The sequence below is a fragment of the Eleutherodactylus coqui genome, chromosome 7, assembly GCF_035609145.1.
Source record: "Eleutherodactylus coqui strain aEleCoq1 chromosome 7, aEleCoq1.hap1, whole genome shotgun sequence".
Taxonomy (NCBI): Eukaryota; Metazoa; Chordata; class Amphibia; order Anura; family Eleutherodactylidae; genus Eleutherodactylus; species Eleutherodactylus coqui.
Window position 1 is genome coordinate 222,680,083 of NC_089843.1, and position 25,387 is coordinate 222,705,469.

Sequence of the window (25,387 nt, forward strand, 5' to 3'; positions counted from 1 at the left end):
TCTAATCTGTGTCTCCTCCCTTTCAGTTTCATCCCTTGCTTCTAGTCTTTCCTTGTGCAGATGAGAATAGGGCTGATCCCTCTGCACTGTGACAGCCCTTCAGATATTTGTAGACAGCTATTAAGTCTCCTCTCAGCCTTCTCTTCTGCTAAACATTCCCAGATCCTTTACCCGTTCCTCATAGGACATGATTTGCAGACTGCTCACCATCTTGGTAACTCCTCTCTGAACTTGCTCCAGTTTGTCTATGTCTTTTTTAAAGTGGGGTGCCCAGAACTGGACCCAGTATTCCAGATGAGGTCTGACTTAGCTTTAAGGAAAAGTAGAGGGGGATAATTACTTCATGTGATCTAGACTCTATGCTTCTCTTAATACATCCCAGAACTGTGTTTGCCTTTTTGGCTGCTGCATCACACTGTTGACTCATGTTCAGTCTATTATCTATTAGTATACCCAAGTCTTTTTCACATGTGCTGCTGCTTAGCCCAATTCTTCCCATTCTGTATGTGCTTTCTTCACTTTTCTTGCCCAGATGTAGGACTTTGCATTTCTCCTTGTTAAATACCATTCTGTTAGTCGCCGCCCACTGTGCAAGCTTTTCTAGATCTTTTTGAATCCTCTCTCTCTTTCCTCAAATGTTAACTATCCCTCCTAGCTTTGTGTCGTTGGCAGATTTGATCAGTTTCCCCTCAATTCCCTCCTCCAGATCATTTCTAACAATGTTGACCAACACTGGGCCTAGGACAGAGCCTTGTGCTACTGCACTTGATCCATTCTTCCACTTGGATGTGCAGCCATTTATGACCACTACAAACCTATGCTGACTCTGGTTAATTACTCCATTCTCATCCAAGTACTTGCATACATGCTGTTTAATTATTTATTTAAAGATCTTTCCCTGTATAGAAGTCAGGCTCACAGGCCTGTAGTTTCCTGGATCCACCATCTTCCTTTTTTTGAAGGACATTTATTCACTTAATGTGTTTATAGAAAAGAAAGTTGCTTCACATTACACAATGCTTCTAATTATTATTATTTTCAGCTATGTACCAGTATCCCGGCTTGTGTCATGAGCCACACTTTGACGAGCAGTCATCAATCTGGTCAACATGTATGATTCTGCTGCATCATCTGTGTTACTACACCAAGGATTTCAGACTAGTGGGTGTCAAAGGGGTCATACCAAAATCTAAAGTTATCCTGTATCCACAGTATAGGAGATAACGTCATGATCTGTGGGGTCTGACCCCACCAATCCTGAGACTGGGTTCTTGATGGACCCCGCATGAATGAACCAGCCGTTGCACATGCGTTCCACAGCTCCATTCAGTTCAGCGGCAGAAGTTACCAAGCTTGAACGCTCAGAAATCTCCGTAGCTGTCACGGAAATGAATAGAGTGGCAGCGCGCATGTGCAACAGCTTCATTCATACGGGACTGTTGGGACCCCCATTATTGGGATCAGTGGGAGTGCCAAAGGTTGAACCCCCACTGATCAAAAAGATATCCATTATCCTGTAGATAGAGATAACTTTAGACATTGGTACAACCCCTTTAATTCTGCTAATTGCCCTTAGTTACTCAGCTGTATACCTTTTACTAATCTACCTGTAATCTTTGCTCTTCCAGCCCTCTGGTCTAGTTTAATGTTGCTGCTCATTGGTGTTTATTGGTGTGATTTGTTCTGCTTGTCTACCGTGTTTCTGACCTGTCCTGTTTTAGACTCTGTTTTGGATTTCTGCCTACAGTGCCGTGTCTAGTCCTCCTGGTTCTGAACCAGCTTTGTACCTGATTTTGTGTCCTGTATATTTTTGGGCTTTAGTGTGTTCCTCTGACTACTCGGTACTGCCCCATGCCTTGTTCTCTCGCATATTCCTGGTTCACGCTCTTCCTGTTACCTTTGGTCAGCAGTCACTCTGCAGTTGTAACCAGGAGGTTCCTTGGAGCCAAACCCAACTCCCTCTAAGAGGGGAGAAGGGAGAAAACCAGGATCCCCAAAGACTCTGCTAAGCAAAGCGACTACTCAGACCCTGGTGGACAGTTTGGGCAGACAGGCTGGACCTATATCATTACAGCTTGTCGGATTTGTGTAAACAATCTTTATAATACTTACATGGTGGACCTTGTTATTACCGAACATACTGGTGCCAAAACTGGCCAGGAGTGAAGGAAGAATGCTTATTCCTATCGCCAGCAAAATCATCAGCCAAGTGAAGCCATGGCGTAATGTATTTAAAGTTGCATCTGAAAGAAACATATATTAGTTTTACTAATATATTCGCATACACACCTATAAAGGCAGACGGCGTTAGGCAACTGTTTAATGTGTGATTACAACTACAATCAGTATATTAGGTGTGAGATTCATCACTTGCTTGCGACCACCATCATTTCTCACAAGACAGATGGCACTTGTTCAGGAACTCAGGCCACAATAAAGGTTATTTTTACGTCTGGCTTCAGGCAGCTTTATTGCAGGTCTTCACAGCAAGTTCCTAGAACATACCATCACCACAGTGTACAAGAACATAAAACAAAATACTGTCCGTCTGGACTCTAACTAAACATGAAATGCCCTTTCTAACAGGACTAGTGCTTCTAAGCTTCCCACCTGCAGGAATCATACACCTTATATTATGTCCCAGCATAGGGGGCATCTGCTCTTCTGTTACGTCTTGCGGTTCACAGCATACAGAGCCTCACTAACATCAAAAGTGGCGCCAGAACCGAGGAGTCATTTCTGATAGGCACACCCTCGCTTCATGGAGTCGTCTCAGGTGCCTCATAATCGTTAGCCAGCCAACACCCTTTTTAGCTCTTGGTTTCATACTCAACCCCCTACAATGCTCTACAATGTAGCTTCTAGTGGCCACTTTATTATCTGCACTCCTACACAACGCAGAAAGGCTCTTCTGATCACTGCAGCGATTTGGCTCTAATCAGCTTTTTTCAGTTCTCCTTCAGAGGAGTTTAGTGATGGAGGGGATATAACCATTTATGAACCATTAAACAGACGAGTGCTGCAGTCCGGCCGCAGGTCAACTGTGGTCATCCCTATGATTCTGTGAGCTCAAGTCAGTGGATCTGTGATCGGGCCGGGACACTCATCTGTATTACGGGTGCATAAATGGTTATATCGCTGATATCACTAAACTCACCTCTATAATGAGGCTTTTTACAAATTCTATCCTAAAATGATCTCTGCGGTGGGTGTTCGGCACTAAGTCACTGGTGGCCGGCATAGCCAAGTCCTTCGCTTCCCCTCTTACCCCCAGGTCCTTCTACGTAATGTACAGTGCATGCTGCCATTACTGGGGCTTTTCTAGGGGTATTAGTTTATATATTTATCAGCATTAGCAGCTTGTTGGGATCTTTCTGCAGTATTTTAGGATCTAGCTGTATTATTAAACTCTACTAACTGGGCCCCATACAGACCCTCGTGGTAATACTGTAAGAATCCTCATATATTTACACAGGGCCGGACTGGGATTAAGAAGCTGCCCTGGCACACAAGCCTCACCGCTCCACATACAATATTACCCCCTCTAGAGTGTTAAATGATAGTGGCGCCCAACACACCCTGCAACAAACTGTGCCTAAAGCGGCCCTCCGGTCCCGGACAAACATGGATGACCGAACTACTTCTCTGACTACCTGCCCCACACTGCCAGTTAGTATGCATCATTAGTCTAAGACACAGCATTCTGTTCTAATACGGCCAGCACTGGTCAGTCAGGGCCGGTGTAGGGTCCTAGACTACTGATGTATATTAGTAAAGAGGTGCAGCCGTCTCTGTCTTCCCAAGCCCGGAGGGTCTTTTACAGTCTAGTCCCAGACAAGGCTATTGCCCATAATATGGTGGATTGTCTTACTTCCTCTGCAGCCTGTTGTTGAACTACATGATGAAGGACCTGTGATGGTCATGTGACTGATGTCAGCACAGCTTTTCATCTATTCTAGCCTTAGTACCTGCACTGATCAGATAGTGACTGACCGGCCCACCGGGAATCCGCCCAGATTATCAGCCCCGGCGCCAACACTATACACATCGGAGAGTATTTATACAGATGAATCAAACATTACAAACAGTAGAGAAAGAAGTTGAAGAATATGAAAGAGGGCCTTGATCGCAAGAGCTTACAATCTCTGAGGAAAGAGGGCTGACACAAGAAGTACAAGTGCTTGTTCTCTACAATCGTCCGGCCATCTTTTACTATACATAAGGCTGTATGAGCCGGTCTCCAGCCAATGCCTATATACCGCATGTACTCACATGAATTGCATCAGGGTGTACAGCTATGGGGATACTGGGATCAGGTTCTGACAGTGCAGATATGGGTTATATTGGGAAGAGTTAGATTGGGAACCATGATATGCCTGCCTAAAGAGATGTAACTGTAGATACACTTAAAGTTGTAGCTGTTGGAGATCAACCGGATTGTCTGGGGTAGAAAAAGTCAGAGAACGAGAGCAGCTCGGGAAGTCTGTGAGATGGAGGGCACTCCACTTCCAACAGCAGCCCATTTAACCCTTTAAGGACCCTCCCATTTAAGGCCCTAATTACCATCTAGCCATACCGTCTTCTGTTTTTTTGCATCATCATATTCCTAAATCTATAACCTTTTTTTAAAAAATGTTTTTAAAATAACAAGGCAGAAAATCTCCAGCAAAGTGATACACTTCCAGCTTGAGTAAAAAAATGTTTAATTTACAGTAATTTAGAACACAATTAAAAACTTCGGGCGTATATCCCAGTTAACACACTTTCCCACACGTTTCAAGCTACATCTAGCTGTCACAGCATGCTGTAAGTATGAGCTAGACGTAGCTTGAAACGCGTAGGGAGTGTTTTAACTTGGATGTGCTCTAAATACAACTGAAAGTCTTTACCACAAGCTGGAAATGTATCACTTTGGTGGTAATTTATGCAAATTAAAGTTGGGGATATACAAGTATATACTTTCCTATTCCTCTGTGTGAATTCTAATCCAAATCCCTAAACCGAATATAAAATGCTAAAAAGTTTTCCTGAAATATAATTATTTTTCTAAATGTATTAAAATAGAAAGCTAAATCCACCATTTGAGCCCCGCACTCCGGTTCTCCCTGCTTTTTCTACATGGCTGCAGCAGTGATGCGCCCCGATACCCAGATGGCTGCAGCAGTGATGCGCCCCGATACCCAGATGACTGCTGCAGATGGACTAGTGCTCCCACCTCTGTGCACTAGTAGAAGACACATAAAATGCTTAATTGGCTACTGAAGTCCTTTCCTGCCAGAATAGAAGAGATTCATCCTTGGCAGAGAAAAACTGAAATAGTTCAGCCTAAAAAATAATATTGCTGCAGTTCTAGTGACCCACAGGACAAAAGGAACATGATATTTACACCTGCCATAAAACATCCTAAAGTACAATGGCAGACAAGCTATTTTATTCCAGGTTTTAACCCCCTCCTACCCCTAAACTTTTTTTTAAGACACTCAGGTAATTATATGTACCTAAATATGGTGGTAAAGAAAAAAATGCAACTTCTTCAAAAGAGCCTTGATTCACTGTAATTGCGCTGGCCTGTCAAAAACGTTATATGATATTTATACCCCACTGTAAACAGAAAAGAGCTAAAACCAATAGCTGAACTGATGTTCCCTGCACTCCATCGCCCCCAAAAACAAAAAGTTACTTATGAAATTATGTCTGCCTCAAAAGAAAGTTCCAACTCTTAAAAAGCACCGATGAAAAGAAACAATTGTTTGCTTTTGTTCAGTCTTGAAGGCCCAAAATTGTACCCAAACTAATAGGTGCTACAGATTTCAACCCACTAACGATCTAAGGAAACTTTTTTTTCACGGTCTTTCCTACAGAAATACTTTTACACACTTAAACGGGTTCTCCGACTTATTATTTTCTAATTTCTGCTCCCCATGACCAGATAGAATAAGTGACACTATACTCAACTCTCCCTTGTCCGTTCATGGCCAGAGCGCAGTTCTGTTCTGGCTGCGGGGTCTGTGTTTACAGCCTACAGTCGGCCTATATACGGGACGTCACAGGCTGCTGTAGCCAATGACAGATTTTAGCGTTTGAGCACGGAGGTCTCTGATTGGTTGCACTAGCCTGTGACATCCCATGCACAGTCTGCCCCTGCTGACCACAGTAACACTTTCCGCAGTCCCTGATCCAGCCACTCTCAGAGGACTATGTTAAATTCAGTTGGGTACTGACATGAGTGTTTATGCAGCCAACCATTGGATGCCATTTAATAAAATGCTAGCTGATTGGACCACAAACTTCAAGACGGCAACCGGCAAAAAATGTCTGACTGTGGATAAAACTGTTGGTTATCAGGTCATGGCCAATTACTTGTCAGTTAACTAACAGCAGGAGCTTCACCAATTGCAGGTGATATTTGGAGGTGTGTGATAAAGAAAGACAGAGCAAAGATCAATGTGCAATGACTCGCTGGTCTCCCATCCCCTGCGGCACCCATGGCACATAATCATTGGCTGGAGAGCAATGTGGGTGTGGCCAGCCTGCAGCTCATTAATATGCAGGACTAGTTCTGGGTCTGCCTGCTACTAATAAAGTGGAGGTTTCTCAGAAACTCCTGCACAGATCCCCACAGCAGACATGTCAATGTAATCAGTGTGACTGACACTACCTTGTACTGTGCTCAGGGAGGGCTGCAAACACATGGCGACAGTCTCTTTAAAGCTGGATATAATCGTAACAACAACATCTACAATTCATTTATATATTGAGAGTGAAAAATAGCTGCAGTTCATTTTAGGACGAGTTGTAGGACATATAATGCAAGAAAGAAGTCATGGGGGACGCGGTCAACGTGACATTGAGCGGATCTAAAATACAGATTGATGCAAGACAGTAGGATGGAGTATGGATCCATATTGGCTCATTGGAGATCGCGCGGACATTGGATGAAGTCGTCTGCTGATGTATCGCTGTGATTACTGTTCCTTTACTATCTGTCAGTTAACAGCCTTTACTTAATAATGAAAAAACTGCAGATCGACAACGAATTCTAAAAGAAACATAAATAAAGAATGACAATGTTGTTCCAGAAGCGCCGGCAAAAGACAATCACAATGTAACAACTCCGGCAGCCCCGATGCGCCGGTGCCCCGCTCACCCGTCAGGCACACCGCGCCCCAAAGAGCGCAGGCACACCGGGCTGCCGGATTGTTCATATTGTGACTTCAATTGCTGTTTGTCTATTTATTTATATGAAAGGATTAAAGTCGGTTTTACTATAAACACATCAAAATGACTTTTTTTAATTACTTTGTATGCCAGTTTAAGGTGCCAGCATCATTCTATAGCTCAGTGACCCGGCAGCGATGTTGGGCTGCATACTCCGTAGGACAACAGCAGGTTGTTACATCTCCATATATTCAAACTTGAAGATATTATCTTAATCTATTCTTATGAAAGCATAAATCATTCATGAAGAATCCAAGCAATCCTGACAGTAGTTAACAGACAGTAGGGAATACCTTATGTTTAAGAGAATGCCAAGGTAAGTAATAGAGCAGCTCCTTACCTGGAACCTGGGAGATGCTGGTCAGAAGGGACACAATGTGTTACAATGAAACATGTACTCCGTGAAAAACAAGTTCCTTACCTTCAAAAGTAAAGATAGTTGGCAAGGAAGTGTAGAACGGGCTTGACTGAGTGAGAAGAGACAAAATAACATATGCTGCTGGGCCAATTACGAGTGCAAGCCCTGCGGCCAGGGTCCAGTAGGACATCTCAAAGATGATCTGGAGATTTAGGAAAAGATCAGAGGTTTACAGGCAGAAGAGAGCTTACAATATTACTATCACAGCACAGCCTGGCTGCACCCCTCGGCAGTTGAAGTAAGGCTGGGTTTCCATCGTTTCGGTCATTTTCTTAAAAATAGCCTAGCACGCTGCATTACTTTATTCAACATTAATGATAGAAACCATCATGGAAAACGCCGAGAGAAGTGTAAACAAACCTTAGGACATTTGATTAGAGATGAGCGAGTGCCCAAATGCTCGGGTCGGCGTTATTCGAGTCGAGCTTTTCGTAAAATGCGAGAGCTCTACTCAAGTAACGAACCCCATTGACTACAATGGGAGACTCGAGCATTTTTGTATGTGGGACGCCAGATCCTGAGCTTTTTTTTTTTCTAGTTTCCTCTCTCTCTCTCTGTCAAAAAATTTGCCATTGGCGCGCACAGCATCGGAGGGGAGGGGCCAAAACAGGCACGTCACAGAGGGGAGGAGCCAAAAACTGGGGCGGGGTTAAAGACGGCGTGATGCTCATTTGAGTAACGAGCACCATCGAGTACGCTAATACTCAAACGAGCATCAAGCTCGGCAGAGTATGTTTGCTCAACTCTACATCTGATTTAACCCCAAAAATATCACTAGTATACAGTTGGCGCCATTAGCTGTTGAGTTCCCCGGTTTATATTTAGTAGAGCAGGGTATTTCCATTAAGCCCCATGTCATCACATCTCTCCAAGCTTCTTGTCTGGGCGGACAATAGTTAATAATAAGGTTTTCAGGCGTTCAGTGAGTACAGCAACCTAAATCTGATGAAACACTCTGTGGTTTTGAATGTTACCCGGGCCTCAAAAAATTTACAAGAGATCAAAAAATGAAGAAGAAAGTAATCCGTGGTTGTGTAATCATGTGCTTTTTAATGGGGGAGCTGGCTGCTTTCTAAGGAGGACAGTGGGGCTGGGTAACGGACCCGGTGTGGTGACTTGTTAAAGCGGTGGTCCGGGACTTTTAAAAAAAATGTTTTCTATTGATCGTTGGGAGCTTCTTCAGGACCAGAGATTTTTCATTTTTTTATATCCAGTTCTTTATCACTACTTTAGAAGAGCCATAAGGTTTTTTTCCCCATTCAGATAGCTGTATTGTTTTTTGCAGGACGAGTTGTATTTTTAATGGTAACATTTAATGTACTAAATAATGAACTGATAAACGTAAAAAAATATATATTTGGGGAGAAATTTTTAAAAATGCAATTGCACCATGTTGGAGGGGGGTGAGGGGGCTAGTTTTACAGTGTCGATAAGTGAGGTAAAAATACCAAATGAGCCGTGTACGATGGGCCGTTACGTTTACTGCGATACTACATTTATATTGTTTTTTTTCTAATATTTTTCTATTTTTAAAAAGTAAATACAAATTTTTCCTAAACAAAAATTGCTTTCAGGTGACGTACGGAGACCCAGAACTTTGTTTTTTCGTTGGCTAAGCTGTGTAGGCGGGGCTGTAGTTTTCATTAGCACTTTTTTGGGAAACTTGTCTTTTTGCCTACTTTTTGTTCAATTTTTTTGTGAGTCAGGATACCAAAAAAAATAATAAATAAATAAATGCAATTCTGAATCCTCGCATTCAGTCCTTTTTTTCTACAGCCTTCATGGTGCTCAATAGATATTGTGATATTTTTAGAGTTCAGACTTTTACATACATAACGATAACAAAGATTTAGGGTTTTTTAATTGCTTAGATTTGTATAGGAAAAAGGTGAAAATGGTATTTTTTGAACTTTTAATATTTTTTGCTGTTAAAAAAAAGTTTTAAGTCTCTTTTTTTTTTTTATTATTTAGTCCATCGTGTAGGCACGTCACAGATGAGGCAGTTGGGTCATAGCCTGAACTGTCGTTGCACCTCTGCCAGACAAGAGGTGGCTGGATGTAAATGCCAAAAGTGCGAGCACAGTTTCATGGTCTTTTCTAGCACTGGATGTAAACATGGGTAATTGTTTAGGAAGCGCTGCACTACCAAGATAATCACATGAGCCATACCAAGTACAAGTGTGAGATTGCCAAGGTGAAGGGCTGCCAGCAGGTTGGCACCATTGTCACACATGACCTTGCCTGGATTCAAATTGTGCGGGGTCAACCATGCATCACCTTAGGCCTTCAGAGCCATCAACAGCTCTTCAGCCGTGTGGAAGTGCTTCGCTTCACAGATAAGTTTTAAGACCGCATTTGGCACCATTGATATGTGAAAGTGGTATGATAAGGTGTAGGAAGAAAAAGAAGGAGGAGCAGACAGAAAAGGATGGATGTCAGACAACTCTTGGCTGTACCATAAAATGTAGACCACCCCTTTTGGCTTCATGGTCCACCTGCAGGACATTGACGCAGTGTGCTGTTAAAGGGGTTCGGTCATAAAAAATAAAAATAATTCTATACTTACCTGTTCCCCTCCCCCTCAGTCTACTTAACAGATCTTCACCTCACCGATCTCCTTGCTCCTGCAGTTGGGGGGGCAGGGTCACCTCACCTCCAGCTGGCTGATTCTTCTGCTGAATGTGAGGTTCTGCACATTCACAGGCAGTCTTCTTCCTGCCTGGCAATTTACATCACAGCTCACAGGCCAGCAGGGGGAGTGCCGAACTACTTCAGAGACTGCTGATGCACACTTTCTCTGAAATAAATTAGAATTCCTTTCTAGGCAATGAACGCTACAGCAGAAGGACTAGAGCTTCACTGACCTGAATGTGAGGAATGCCAGCTTCATAACAAACTAGCCCGCGCACGGTGAGGTGATCCCGGGGCACTACAGAAGTTCAGCCAGGGGAAGATGTGGTAAGGAGACTGACGGGAAAGAAATAGGTGAGTATAGAATTTTTTTATGACAAAACCCCTTTAAGGACATGTAATCCCCTTGGCCATACTTGGTCAGGTGCACCCTGCCATTGACAGCATCCTTCAATGCCAGGAACACATTACAACTCACATGGTGCTGCCGGGCAGGGATCGCTTTTTGGACAAAGAAATTGTAGATGGGCACCTGGTACTGTGGGTTAGCACGGAGCATCATATTGCAAAAAAGATTACCACCCCACCCATCCACGAGCACAGAGTCTGTGCTCGTCTGCGTCCACTAGCCTGAAGGACAGCATGTGCATTGCAAATAGTTTTGCAATGCTGGCAAGCAGAATTACAATGCTTGCGTTCAGACTCTGTGCTCGTGGATGGTTGGGGTGAAAATTTTTTACATCCCCATAGCTGGGAGATTGAAGGCTGGCTGCTGAATCCGGGACATGCTGGAATATGGAGTAGATGTCAATGTCGGGGAAGGTGGTGTTGATGGTGACGGCTCAACTTCCAGTCTCAGTTTCCAACTTCTGTCTCTAAAGTCTGCAGCCCGATCGCCAACTGCAGAGGAGAGGCCTGAAGTAGGCATCATACTGCCCCTACACAATACTGCCCCTCTGTGCTCAGAGGCTGCTGCAGGAACAGGCAGGGAGATTCAGCAAGAGGGAGCTACAGCAGCGGAAGAGGGAGCAGGATGAGGCTGACTATTTGCCCTCTGGCTTAGGTGGGCTCTCCAAGGTAGTAGGTGGTGGGAGTTCATGTGACAGGTCATACACGTTTTGTTTGAGGGACGTTCAATTGCCGCGCTTTTGCCAGTGAGCACAGACGCCACGGCCGTCAAGTATTTATCCATTCCACAAGAATCCAGGTGTCAGATTTTTAGACAGATTTACCCTTACATAGGCCTCATTTAATGACACCATGGACCCCCCACATGGATCTGCCAAGAGTGAGGTTTTGGATCATCCATTTGGAGACTTTAACACCACATGGACTCAATGAAACACTTGAACACATCTAACCCAACTTTATGTTTTTTAAAGCCCTCCGGCTTCTCCTGAACCGTGTTTAAATATATATTCTAAGTGTTATCATTATTTCTTTATTACTTTTTATAACTTTTCTCTGACATTGATTTGTATCCATCTTTTTATATATATGGTACTCTTACTCTATATTTATACATTTTATTCCAAATTTTATGTTTCATTTTTATTAACAATTTTTAATATTTATTATACCTTTATCTGCATATGCAGTTAGATTTTATTACTTTATCTTATTTTATTATTATTTATATCCTTTAGCATTAACTGACTGGCGTCACCCTCCGAGGACTAGAACCAGGGTGAGGTCACGATCTTCTATATAAGGTTCCATTCTTTATTATTCTACTTTATTGTCACCTTTTTAAAAATACTTTTGTATTTTATTTCTCTAATCTTCTTCTTATGCAATGCATTCTTAGTAGAGATGAGCGAGCGTACTCGATGAGGCAAACTACTCGCGCGAGTAGTGCCTTATTCAAGTATCTGCCCGCTCGTCTCTAAAGATTCGGGGGCCGGCGGGGGGCAGGGAGCAGCGGAGGGGAGATTTCTCTCTCCCCCCGCTCCCCCCCGCTCACCGCCGCAACTCACCTGTCACCTGCGGCGGCAGCCGAATCTTTAGAGACGGGCGGGCAGATACTTGAATAAGGCACTACTCGCTCATCTCTAATTCTTAGTCATTTTTGTAGGGGTTATAGAAGTAATACGTTTGGTTGCTATAAGCAGCACTGCCAGTTATCGCTACAAAGGGCCGATGTCTTCCTCTGTGATGTATTTTATACACGTAGTAAACAGCATTTTCAGCGGCGTCTGTCCTTCAGGTCCTCGCAGGGCAGCAATAGGTTTCTATTAGTGATGGTCTCACCTGCACAGTGACGGTCAGAAGAACTGAAGTTGCTGTTATCACTGCGAAGGACTGATAGTCGCAGGTGCTGCCAGGCCCGGCCGTGTCGTGGCATGCTCCGTATGTTACAAAGAATGACGCTAGAGACGTTATCAAGCCTTTTACAACAGACCATGCAAAGATCTTGTAGGTGAAGAGCGCCCCCATCTGTCCAACTCTGTATAGTTCAGGATGTTGGAGGCTCCTCTCAGCACTGGCATCCTTAAAACAAAGCAATACTAAATGATCAGATGGTTGAACTGCTGCAGTGCTAAATGTAATATGGAGGCTTTATTACATCTATTTGTAAACTATGAGGGGGGGGGGGCAAAAAGCATTTACAAATTAGGACGTATAATATAAAAGACATTTTGTGCAAGATGCACTAATAAACCTTGTGATTTTTTGGGGTTTTTGTAAAAAGTGGGCGTGGCTTGATGGGAGTGGGTGTGGCCAGCTATTTTACATCAAGCTCATTATAATTTATGACAGAAACTGGTGTAAATTATAGCGCAAATCTACAGCAGGTTGGATCCGCCATAGATTTCTGAAAGTGGAGCGCGGCCAGTAGAGGATGGGTCAAAAGTAGTCATTGACACTCAGCGTACACCAGTGTGTAAAACCGCTCTTAGAATAATGACTCCCCGTGCCTGTAGGGAGCGCCATAGGACATCAAACTACTAACACAATCCATTGTGGTGATGAGCTGTATTGCCATTGTATTATCCACATCCAGTAGAACGCCGCCATTGTAGCAATTTACAAACAATTATATGTACACCGATCAGACAGGCAGGTGAAGGGAATAATGCTGATCATGTGACAATGACACCGGTCAAAGAGTGGGACTGACTGGACAGCAAGTGAATATTCAGTTCTTAAGCTCCATCTACACGGGACGAGTGTTGGGCAAACGATGCCCGACACTCGTCCCTGTGTCTCCGCGCTCCTGTGCTCCCGTCTAGCAGAGCAGGCTGGGTCACGGAGCGGCCAGCAGGGGGCGAGGCAGTGCAGGAGATTTCTCTCCTCTCGCTCCCCCTCTATTCACATAACGCGGCGGCCATTCACTACTGAACGGCCGCTGTTTAAATTATTATTTTATGCGGCACAAACGATGGATGATCAGCTCATCGCTCAGCTTAAACAGTCGCCGTTCAGTAGTGAACGTCCGCTGTGTTATGTGAATGGAGAGGGGTGGGGGAGCGAGAGGAGAGAAATCTCCTGCACTGCCCCGCACCCTGCTGGCTGCTCCGTGTGCGAGCCAGCTCTGCTAGCTTCCATGTGACAACTCAGGAACGCGGAAACACCGGGACAAATGTTGGCCATCGTTTGCCCGACATTCGTCCCGTGTAAATGGACCTTTAGAGTTGATGTGTTGGAAGAAGGATAAATGGGCAATTGGAAGGATCTGAGTAAGGGCCCACTCAGACACAACAATTATTGCTCAAAATTTGCTCAAAAGCAATCTTTTGAGCAATAATCGCATTTGGCTCATCGCTGATTTTTATCTTGCTAAAAGTTAGCAATGAGCGAATAGTGCATGAAAAGTACATGATGACCACACATTTAGACACAACGATTATCGCTCAAAAGATGGCTTTGTTACGACTGGCCAGGACAGGTGGACAGGGGGTCCCTATGCCAGCCCTCTCATGTGTCCCTACCTACTTGTCCCCCTGGGCTAGGCCCCAGGGCAACAACTGGGCGACGGTCCCTGCGCTGCACTAGGGACAGGGATCCCAAGGAAAGAGAGACAGGGAGACCGGCAGGTGGGTACCACGTAGCAGACAAAACATAAACAAGCAAGCAAACAGAGAGAAGATGGGAAACAGGCCGGGTCAAACCAGAAAGGCACGTGCGCAGTACAGGAGGACAAACTGAAAATAGAGTCAGAATAGAAGCCGAAGTCAGAACACAAGTAGTCGGGTCAATAATGCGGGTGTAGGCAGACGGAGTCAGAACCAAACACTGGCAACCAGTGTTTGGCCCAGCCAGATATATAAGCAGAAGTCACATGACACGAGGGGGAATCACAAGGTCACCTCCCCCCAGAGGCGCGCACTGACCAGAGCGCCGTGTGTCCAACCAGCAGACAGGCGTGCCCACGCACGACGTGGGGTGCACCGCCGACAGCCCCGACCAACCACCTGAGCGGGGAAACCCCGGACATGGCCGCCAGGCCGGGCCCCCACAGCTCCAGGACGAGCGTTCTGCCTCACCCGGACACCGGCGCCCCTAGTGGAAAACCCCATCTCTAACAGGCTTTTGAGTGAATTTTGTGCGATAATTGTTGTGTCTAAATGGGTCTTTACTTAGTCATCACCATTTGGCCCTTGTCAACCAAAAGTGGTCCAAGAAAAAAAAATGGTGAACTGGCAACAGGGAAATGGGTACCCAATGCTCAATGATGTTTATAGGGAAAAAAAGGCTAGCCAGTCTGGTCTGATCTCACAGAAGAACTACTGGACTAAAACATTTCGGAAGATTCAATCCTGGCTATGCTAGAAAGGTGTTGGAACATTCAATGATCTCAGGTTGCACGGCTCCAATCACAGCTGTTCATTGCAGCTTGCTGTGATTAGAGCCATGCAACCTGAGACCATCCAGAGTGCCCATGCGGACCCCAATATACCACCAAAAGCATCCAGAATGGGCACATGAGCATGAGAACTAGACCACGGAGCAATGAAAGATAATGGCTAGGTCTGATGAATCAAGCTTTCCTTTACACCAGGTACATGTGTGTTACTTATCTAGGAAATAAGGGAGATGGAATAAATCCTCTACAGTGCCACCTATTGGAAGGCAGCATTCCTTCAAGTCAAAGTCAGACTTTTTATACAAGTCTTGTTACAATGACCGGGAATTAAAAGCAAAGCCAGACCCCATGTACAGACAGCTGTTTCCGGGTTATTGCCCATCATCAGTGTACAGTAGGAGTCTGGCTTTTGCTAGTGAGAGGCCTGCGACAGGGGTCAGAAACGCTCTTTTTTTTTCCTTAGGGAGAGCAACTATAATGCTGCCTTTCAATAGGTGGCGCTGTGGAGGATTTATTCCATCTCCCTTATTTGCATATTACCCAGAGGAGCGTGCGTGGCCATTTGAGTCTCCTCACTTAGTTTATAGTATATAGTTGCTCTCCCTAAGGAGAAAAGAGCGTTATCTAGGAAAGAGATGGCACCAGGACACACTATGGAAAGAAGGCAAGTCAGCAGAAACTGTGTGCTGACTTGGGCAATGTTCTGCTGGGAAAACATGGGTCTTAACATTCATATATATTATAGAAGTTTCTTTGGCATGGTCCACCTACCTAAAGATTGTTGCAGACCAAGTACATCCCTTCAAGGCAACGGTTTCCCCAACTGAAGAGAGCTCTTTCAGTAGAATAATGCACCTTAAAAAACTGGTCAGTAATGGTTTGAGGATCATTATAAAGAGTTGAAGGCACTAACTTGGCCTCCAGCTCTCCCAGATCTCAGTGTAATCCAGTATCTGTGAGATATGCTGAAAAAACAGGTCTGATCCATGGAGGATTGCCTTGCAATTTACATGACCCAGGTATAACAGAGTCGTTTCCAGCTGTAACCTTCAACCTTTTTATCCTTTACCAACCTCCACCTCCTATTCCCGAATAACCACAGACACCTATTATCTTTTGGATAATTTGGCCTCAGCAGCCAATTACAAACAGAATTTACATATAATTAACATAGAATTAACCCAATTCAACCATCAACAATAATTAACACTCCCTACCAAAAAAGAGGGGAGGTCCTGGGAGCCCCAAAATCTATTGCCCCACCATTTAAGGGAAATATCCCAATTGCCTCCAGCTGTACACCAACTGACTCGGAGACCTAATTTCCCAATTGCCTCCAGCCACATACCTCCTAACTCGGAGATCCATTAGCCTTTACAAGGCTAGACACTCCACCATCTCTGCAAGGACTCCACTCTTTCATAACCAAGAGGTGACAGACCCAACACCAACCCTCAATAAAAGGGGGAAGGAAAGGTGGCTATCTTTACCCTGCCCTCCCAAACCAATTTTGTAACCAACTCCATGAAACCCTTCACAAACCTTTTTTGGGCCTGGCCTAGTAAAAGTTGTTTCGTCACGTCAGTTTTCCCCCTGAATTTATGGCTGTTTTGGTTTTTGGCTTTAAAGCAATCAACCTTGGCTACAGACCAGCCCGCCATGGATGCATTACCCAACCAGTATAATAAGACTCCCCACCCTATCATCATCCGTCTGTACGTCACCCAATGCCAATACTCAATTCTCCCATTCCTGCCACTCTGTCTCATACATTGACAAAGTACCCGGCGCCAATGATGCACTAATCAGGTGATTCGCAATTTGATGGTCAATCTCCAGAGACATGTCCTCCTCTCCTGCTCCCGGAGCTAACAACTAAAAACACTCCCACTGAAACAGAGAGAGAATCTGCAACTGAAGACCCGGTTCATGCACCACCACAGCCTCCATGTTCAGTGACAAGGCTTGCAACACCAAATAACACAACAACTCACTCCTTGGGGAGAGGATGTCATTAAATTGTTAATAGCTTGAGCCGCACCTAAATTGTCGCAGTGAAACCTGACCTTACTGAAAAACACTCACCCCCAGGGGCGTAACTATAGAGGGTGCAGGGGATACGGTTGCATCCGGGCCCAGGAGCCTTAGGGGGCCCATAAGGCCTCTCTTCTCCATATAGGGAGCCCAGTACTATGAATAAAGCATTATAGTTGGGGGTCCCGTTCCAGGTTTTGCATTGGGGCCCAGGAGCTTCAAGTTATGTCTCTGTGCAGCATGGTTTAGGTATGGGTACGGGTACAGATACAGATAGAGGGGGGGCCCCAGCTTACGTTTTGCATCAGGGCCCCTGAGCCTATAGTTACGCCCCTGCTCACCCCATAGCATCATTGTGACAATAATTGGGAAAAACAAGCACCTCCAAATTCCTCATCAGTCCACCCACTCCACTGGTTAACACCCCACATACTACTGTTCTTGAAACTAAGCACTGAACCCCAAACTACCTGCCGCATCCGTAACAGCTTGCAGCCAAAAATTCTCCGTTGCCTCACCAGCCCTCACTGACTTCCCATTATCAAGGTCCAAGAAAGACATCCACACCTCCCAAAATAGGCTTATGATCTTTTCCCACACTAATGTAATGATGGGCCGCTTTTACTCCTATGCCAACCATCTGCAGAAAAAAAATCCCTTCCCATGGGCATTATCCGACACATGAAAATGAGCCTCCCCAGTAGAGATTGCAGGCCTCACAGTGAGAAACCTGTTAACCCACCTGGAAGTAAGTATCTCCTGCCGCAAGGCCTGCAACCTGACCTCCATGTCGATGGTTATGCACACAAAATTAAGACATTTTAAACGGGTGACTATGCTGTCATTGACTGACGCCCCCTTCGGATACGATAAATGGTAAATCAGCCAAAATTAATTTGGCCCCTTTTTTGAGGACTACACCTAATGGGGGAAATATAAAATCTAAAAAAAGAGGTTCCATAAAAAAGACCCTGCCATGCAATCGAAGAGCACCTCCTTTCCCAATTTCCTGTAACGACTGGCGTATACATAAGGGCCGACAAAAGGCCCCAGGGGAGAACATTTTAAAACCGTCCCGTAAACCTAATAACAACAACTCATCTTTTCCTCTATCCGAGTATCTATTTAGAAGCGGCACCATCCCTCCCAGTGTCACCGTCATCCTCCTCCCTTCTTCTCTCTTAAAGCATCGTGTTGCCCCATGTGATGCTACATTGCAATGTGAACAGAGAAGTTTAAACCTGCAATTTCCCTCAAATTTGCATTGGCCCGTATTAAACTGCCAACACACTCCCGATTGGTGCCCCGCCGATTGCCCAAATTGGCCTGAGGCCTGTGAACCATTGGCCATGCTTGAAAGACCCCCTGAAAGGTCTGCCTATACTGCATTGGGGCATCACCCTTACCAAAGGCCTATATCTATTCTGATCCCATCTGATATTAGGACAAACCGCTTTACTCTGCCTGTACTACTCGTCATAGCACAGCCAAGTCTGCCCCCCTTATACCCTATATGCTGCCCCAAATGAATCCATGTAGCAAAAGTGGGGAACAACTTTCGGTGCCTTTTTCCCCGCTCACTAAGATGACAAAGGCCTGCAGCCCGTTCATAAACATCTGCCATCTCAACTTCACCTCCTTCTCCTCTTTATATTCTGTCCTCTTCCCTCTGTCCAAATTGAACTTTTCAAAAAGGGGGGAGAGAGAATAACTCCACGTATTTGTCACACCATATTTTCTCAACCTCCTTCTTTAAATGCGTTCTCAACGGACCATTAAAACACCCAGAAACGTCTCCCATTGCTCTTTCGTCTAACCGGATCTCATTCCCTTTCTTTTCCGTCTACACCGCAACCATCACCCCTAAAACTTGCTGCCCCTTTGATCCCACCACCGAGGTCCTACAAGGAATGCTACCCCTACCAGTTGCCGGAAGCGACGGCGATGTCCATGCTAAACTCCGAAATGGGTCACCCACTGAACCCGACACTGGTCCTCTCTCATGCCTGTTTAATAGCTCCCGCATGCACTCCAAAATGTCCCTAACATCATCCCCCACACTGCATGCATTCAAACCGGACACCTCGCTTCCAAAGCCCCTACCTAAACTACCCCAGCGGACAAAACATGGAAGTGTACTCACCAGGCTGCGTAGGAGCTGTGATCCCATCAGCCGGCATCCCTGCATCCCGATGGGCTGCCTCCTCTTTTTCTCCATGTCCCTGCAAGACCTCCAAAACCCGGACGGTCTGTAATGCCTCCGCTGCTCCTGCAGCCGTTCACGACCTCCTTGCACAGCTGGACTGGCCGATTGCCATCCGCTCTCCGGACCGACGGACATCTGTGCTCCTCTTCTTCCCATGATGCTGGCCTACCACAGGGATGCACCATGATTGGTACATCCCCAGGTAAGCTTTCCCTTGTGATGTTAATGCTCTGTGGTGTCAACCGAGCACTAGGCCCCACCCCTTTTTGGATCAAAGCCTAGCACCTGGTGCTGAGCTGCACCGTCTCATAGGATTCCTCCCAGGCAGGTGAGACTCTGCCCGGAGGGTCCTCAGATGGGCTCCACAGACAGCCGCAGGCTCTCAGCAGCTCAGGGATCTCCTCAGCCTCCTCCCTGCCAGCAGAGTCGGGTCCCTCATCAGCTGTTCTTATCTCCTGCTTCGGCCCTCCAGGACTGCGGACAGCGGTAACAGCATGGAGCTACTTGAGTGCAGAAAGGACATCCATGCTGTATGTATAAAACCTCTCTCTTCCTTGCTCTCCTCCGATGTCTTCCAATGATCTTTTGTGCACTTTTGTAGCTCCACCCATCCCTCTGCCATCTTCCCCTCTCTTGTTCACTGCTAACCCTTTCCTGCAGGCCTATGCTATGGCCCTTACTGGACTTTAGGTCATTTTACGCAACCCATTTACTACAGCAGGCCTCTAGTGTGCCCACTCTCCTGGCCCCCTGGGTCCACTGGCCTTCCTCTCTGGAGCTGACTGCTTATGCCCCCTTGCCACACATGTGGTTGAGACCGCTTCTGTGGCCTCCACTACGTCCTCCGGCTGTTGTTGCATCACTTTCCTCTGTTAACTGCACCACATTCTTCAAGATAGCCGCTGGGTACAGTTGTCTTCTTCATTCCCTGAGGACACTGGCCACATCACCAAAGGAGTGGGGCTTAGAGATGACATGAATGGGGTTTAATAAAAAAAAAAAAAAAAAGTTTTTTGGGCAGCACTCATTTCTTCAGTAGAGGAAATCGTTCCAGAACCAAGCCCATATCATAGCTACAGCACCAAAACTGAGCTCATTACAAGTCCACAACACCTGAACCAATCTCGTAACATAGCTACGGCACCAGACACAAGCTTGTAACATACCTATGGCACCAGAACAAAGCTGATAACATAACTATGGCACCGGAACCAAACTCATTACTTATCTACAGCACCAGAACCAAGCTCCCCAGGGTTGTTCTCACAGACTACTCCCTAAGAGCTCCTTCACACTGCTGAGTGTGACATTGGCCTGAATCACTGTGGCGGGGGATTCCCTTCATCCCTGCGGTGGGGGATTCCCTTCATCCCTGCAGTGATGCAAGGCCGTTTTCACATGAAGACACCTCATATCCACGGGGCCTTCGGCTAGGGAGATATCGGGCCGTGAATCACCGGTGTGAAGGGGCCCTTAGGTGCAGAGTGGAGCAGAGGAGTCTATTCAGTTACTATTTGTATTGTTAGATGACCAATCACAAGGAATACAAAAATAACACTTTTACTTAGTTTTTTTTTCTTTAGAAAGAATTTGGAAAAAACTATTTCAGATGATTCACTTACTTGGTCAAATAGCGCCATCGTCAGGACTGGAAAAGCAGTGAAGAGCACGGAGTAAAATGCGATAAACCAGCTGTCATAGACTCTCTGCAGGGGAGAACGTACAGTAAGTTGGTCCATCAGTGTGAGGAGCGGGTACAATGTAAAGTCCTAATAGTTCTATACCCCGGGCCCGGTCACACCAGCCCTGTGACAGCCGGAGATCAGATTGCTTCTTGCTCATTCTCTTTACATTTCGTAGATTATGTAGGAATATACAAAGTGTCATTTCTCACACTTCCAACCAATCCAGACATATCCGGGCTCTACAGTATTGCTGAGAGCTTTGCAGATTGAGCTATTCTTGCAGCACCGTGCTGAAGTCTTCCCCCACCCCAATCCTCGGCACGGGTTCTGTACTTGCAGGTTCTTATATTCGGGGGGGTTCGCTCAGTGAATGCGGCTAATGACTATATGAAGCAGCGCTGTATGTGCCGAGTTGGATCAGGCTTCTTATGAAGGTGGAATGTTCTGTATCTTATCCATTGAATCATTAGGATCCCATTATTCAGCAGAGTCCTTGCAGCAGACCGATTACCAACGTGGAGTCTGAACAGGTAGATTGAAACATTTCGAGGGCTCTACACTTTTTGTCATCTCTGTATTTTACTTTTCCGCTATAGTATATACATGTTTTGGGGCATGACTAAAGCCAGGGTAGGATCTAGCCAGTGTTCCCTGTTCTCATCAGCTGGTTGTTAAAGTAGCAGATGGTTTGGTGCAATGAGAAGCAGCAGGATGCCAACCCAGCCCCCCTTCAGTAGGATATCCTGAACCACTGGCACAGACGCCCCATGCCCCATTGTCAGGGCACCGTGTTCTATGATGTATGTGGTGCAATGATGAAGTCATCATGCCACTTATCTGTTCCCCAAGAGGCCTGACATATATGCCCTTTTGCTGAGACCCTTCCTATAATCTCTACTAGAGATGAGCGAGCCTACTCGGTAAGGCAGTTACATGAGCGAGCATCGCTCTTCTCGAGTAACTGCTTAGTGATCCGAGCAGGCTCGGGTGGGCTGCGGGGGTCGGGGGGGCCTGCTCGCTCATCTCTAATCTCTACCAAACTGTTTCCAGGACCTCCTTATCCTACGTTGGAGCGGACAGAGGTACAGTAGGTGAACCGGAGACACATGAGCCCAATACTCTGCCTTATGAGACACAAGAACATTAAAGCTGACGACTAGAATATGTAAGGTAAGGTAAGTGCCTCTATGTAGAGCATGTGCATCTACCCCGTTTCCCTGAAAAGAAGACCTAGCATGGTTTTTCAAAATTTTTGAGGATGCTTGAACTATAAGCCCTACTCCAAAAATAAGCCCAGGTTACAGATAATTAAAAAAGTCAATTCAAATCTTGTCCAGGCAGCTATACATGGAAAAAGTAAAATCTTTGGAAGCAAAAATTAATAAAAGACACTGTCTTATTTTCAGGGGAACAAGGGTACATACACTACCGTTCAAAAGTTTGGGGTCACATTGAAATGTCCTTATTTTTGAAGGAAAAGCACTGTACTTTTCAATGAAGATAACTTTAAACTAGTCCTAACTTTAAACAAATGCACTCTATACATTGCTAATGTGGTAAATGACTATTCTAGCTGCAAATGTCTGGTTTTTTGTGCAATATCTACAAAGGTGTATAGAGGCCCATTTCCAGCAACTATCACTCCAGTGTTCTAATGGTACAATGTGTTTGCTCATTGGCTCAGAAGGCTAATTGATGATTAGAAAACCCTTGTGCAATCATGTTCACACATCTGAAAACAGTCTAGCTCGTTACAGAAGCTACAAAACTGACCTTCCTGTGAGCAGATTGAGTTTCTGGAGCATCACATTTGTGGGGTCAATTAAACGCTCAAAATGGCCAGAAAAAGAGAACTTTCATCTGAAACTCGACAGTCTATTCTTGTTCTTAGAAATGAAGGCTATTCCATGCGAGAAATTGCTAAGAAATTGAAGATTTCCTACAACGGTGTGTACTACTCCCTTCAGAGGACAGCACAAACAGGCTCTAACCAGAGTAGAAAAAGAAGTGGGAGGCCGCGTTGCACAACTAAGCAAGAAGATAAGCACATTAGAGTCTCTAGTTTGAGAAACAGACGCCTCACAGGTACCCAACTGGCATCTTCATTAAATAGTACCCGCAAAACACCAGTGTCAACATCTACAGTGAAGAGGCGGCTGCGGGATTTTGGGCTTCAGGGCAGAGTGGCAAAGAAAAAGCCATATCTGAGACTGGCCAATAAAAGAAAAAGATTAAGATGGGCAAAAGAACACAGACATTGGACAGAGGAAGACTGGAAAAAAGTGTTGTGGACGGATGAATCCAAGTTTGAGGTGTTTGGATCACAAAGAAGAACGTTTGTGAGATGCAGAACACATGAAAAGATGCTGGAAGAATGCCTGACGCCATCTGTTAAGCATGGTGGAGGTAATGTGATGGTCTGGGGTTGCTTTGGTGCTGGTAAGGTGGGAGATTTGTACAGGGTAAAAGGGATTCTGAATAAGGAAGGCTATCACTCCATTTTGCAACGCCATGCCATACCCAGTGGACAGCGCTTGATTGGAACCAATTTCATCCTCCAACAGGACAATGACCCTAAACACACCTCCAAATTGTGCAAGAACTATTTACAGCAGAAGCAGGCAGCTGGTATTCTATGGGTAATGGAGTGGCCAGCGCAGTCACCAGATCTGAACCCCATTGAGCTGTTGTGGGAGCAGCTTGACCGTATGGTACGCCAGAAGTGCCCATCCAACCAATCCAACTTGTGGGAGATGCTTCTAGAAGCGTGGGGTGCAATTTCTCAAGCTTACCTCAACAAATTAACAGCTAGAATGTCAAAGGTGTGCAATGCTGTAATTGCTGCAAAAGGAGGATTCTTTGACGAAAGCAAAGTTTGATGTAAAAACAATGTTATTTCACATACAAATCATTATTTCTAACCTTGTCAATGTCTTGGCTCTATTGTCTATTCATTTCACAACGCATGGTGGGGAATAAGTGGGACTTTTCATGGAAAACACAAAATTGTTTGGGTGACCCCAAACTTTTGAACGGTAGTGTACTTATTCATCTATATGTACATGGTGTATTTTGCTTTCTATGTGCATGGGTGTGTACTTTTGTTTTTGTGCTCCTTTTAAGGTGATGGACGGCATTATTTGGGGACTGTATGGGAGTACTGTGAGTTGCATTGGAGGGTTCAGTCCTCTAAATGTGATTGTTAAAGGGTTTTTTTCAGTTCCTTTGGATGGGCCATCAATGTCAGGTTGTTGGGTGTCTGACTCGGTACACCCACAATCAGCTTTTTGAAGGGTCTGCGGCGCTCCAACAAGGGCTGTGACGCCTTCATAGTTCGCACCGCTCAGTACTGCAGAGCGCCGTCTTACTACTGGCAGCAGCTAGCTTGGGATTGGAACAAAGTCACATGCACCTAAATGGGAAGAAGCCGTAATACAAGGCAGGGCTACTAATTACAGCATGGTGCGTGCCTGGTAACCAATGAGGTGCACACAACACTCGCAGCTGATTGGCGCCCACCACTCTAATACTATCCCAAGGATATATGTGGTATATTTAGAGTATTTTAACCCTTTATTTATTTTTTTCCATTTCACTCCACTTAGAACTTTTTTAAAGCTTTTTTCAGTACATTATACGGTACATTAAATAGGACCATTGAAAAATACAACTCGTCCCACAAAAAACAAGCCCTCATACAGCGACGGCGATGGATAAATAAGAGTTATGATTTTTTAAACATGGGGTGGAAAAAACTAAAATGAAAAAAGGGTCAGGTCTTTAAGGGGTAATTTTTTATTTAATGGTATATAATATGGTAGAGCAGAAGCATTCGCTGCAGATGCGACTATACTGCACCCCGCAAACATCGCTGTGTCTCCTGGGTGGGGAAAATGCTGAAAATTTGAATCACATCAACACTTTTGACTGAAGCAAAGAAGAAGCCGGCATGTTCCACCAACCCTGAATAATAAAAAGCAAACTAGCAATATTGTAGTGTTGGTCATATCAGTGGTATAACAGATCCTGACCCTTATATTACTAACAGCTGCCCACCAGTATCTGCATCTCCACAGCGAACACACGAGCAACCACCGAACAAGGAGTAATCATCCATTGGAACTGCTGGCGCTCCCATGGCCCGCCCGTGCTGCACCTCTGCATGGGATAGACCAGAATCATTGCTAATTCAAACATCTTTATGCCACTGAATGGCCAACTGCAGCAGAGTCACGGACAAGTAAGAGGGCTCAGCCAGGAGGAGGAGGCACATTGTGTCCACATTTCAGTTACAACATCTGGGGCATTGTTCATTAACTTGGCAGACCTGTTTCAGCACGGTGGCTTAGTGGTTAGCACGGTTACCGCACAGCACCAGCATCCTGGGA

General features: G+C 45.3%; 1 protein-coding gene across 1 annotated transcript in view; it reads right to left on the reverse strand.

The window, feature by feature from the left end:
* Nucleotides 1–25,387, reverse strand: part of ATP8B3 (ATPase phospholipid transporting 8B3) — a 198,334-nt gene that overhangs the window by 3,137 nt on the left and 169,810 nt on the right. The window contains exons 24-27 of the mRNA XM_066574488.1: nucleotides 20,937–21,020; nucleotides 12,518–12,757; nucleotides 7,640–7,778; nucleotides 2,113–2,243 (exon numbers count right to left, since the gene is read on the reverse strand). Coding sequence (XP_066430585.1) covers nucleotides 2,113–2,243; nucleotides 7,640–7,778; nucleotides 12,518–12,757; nucleotides 20,937–21,020 — 594 coding nt within the window. The remainder of the gene's footprint in view (nucleotides 1–2,112; nucleotides 2,244–7,639; nucleotides 7,779–12,517; nucleotides 12,758–20,936; nucleotides 21,021–25,387) is intronic.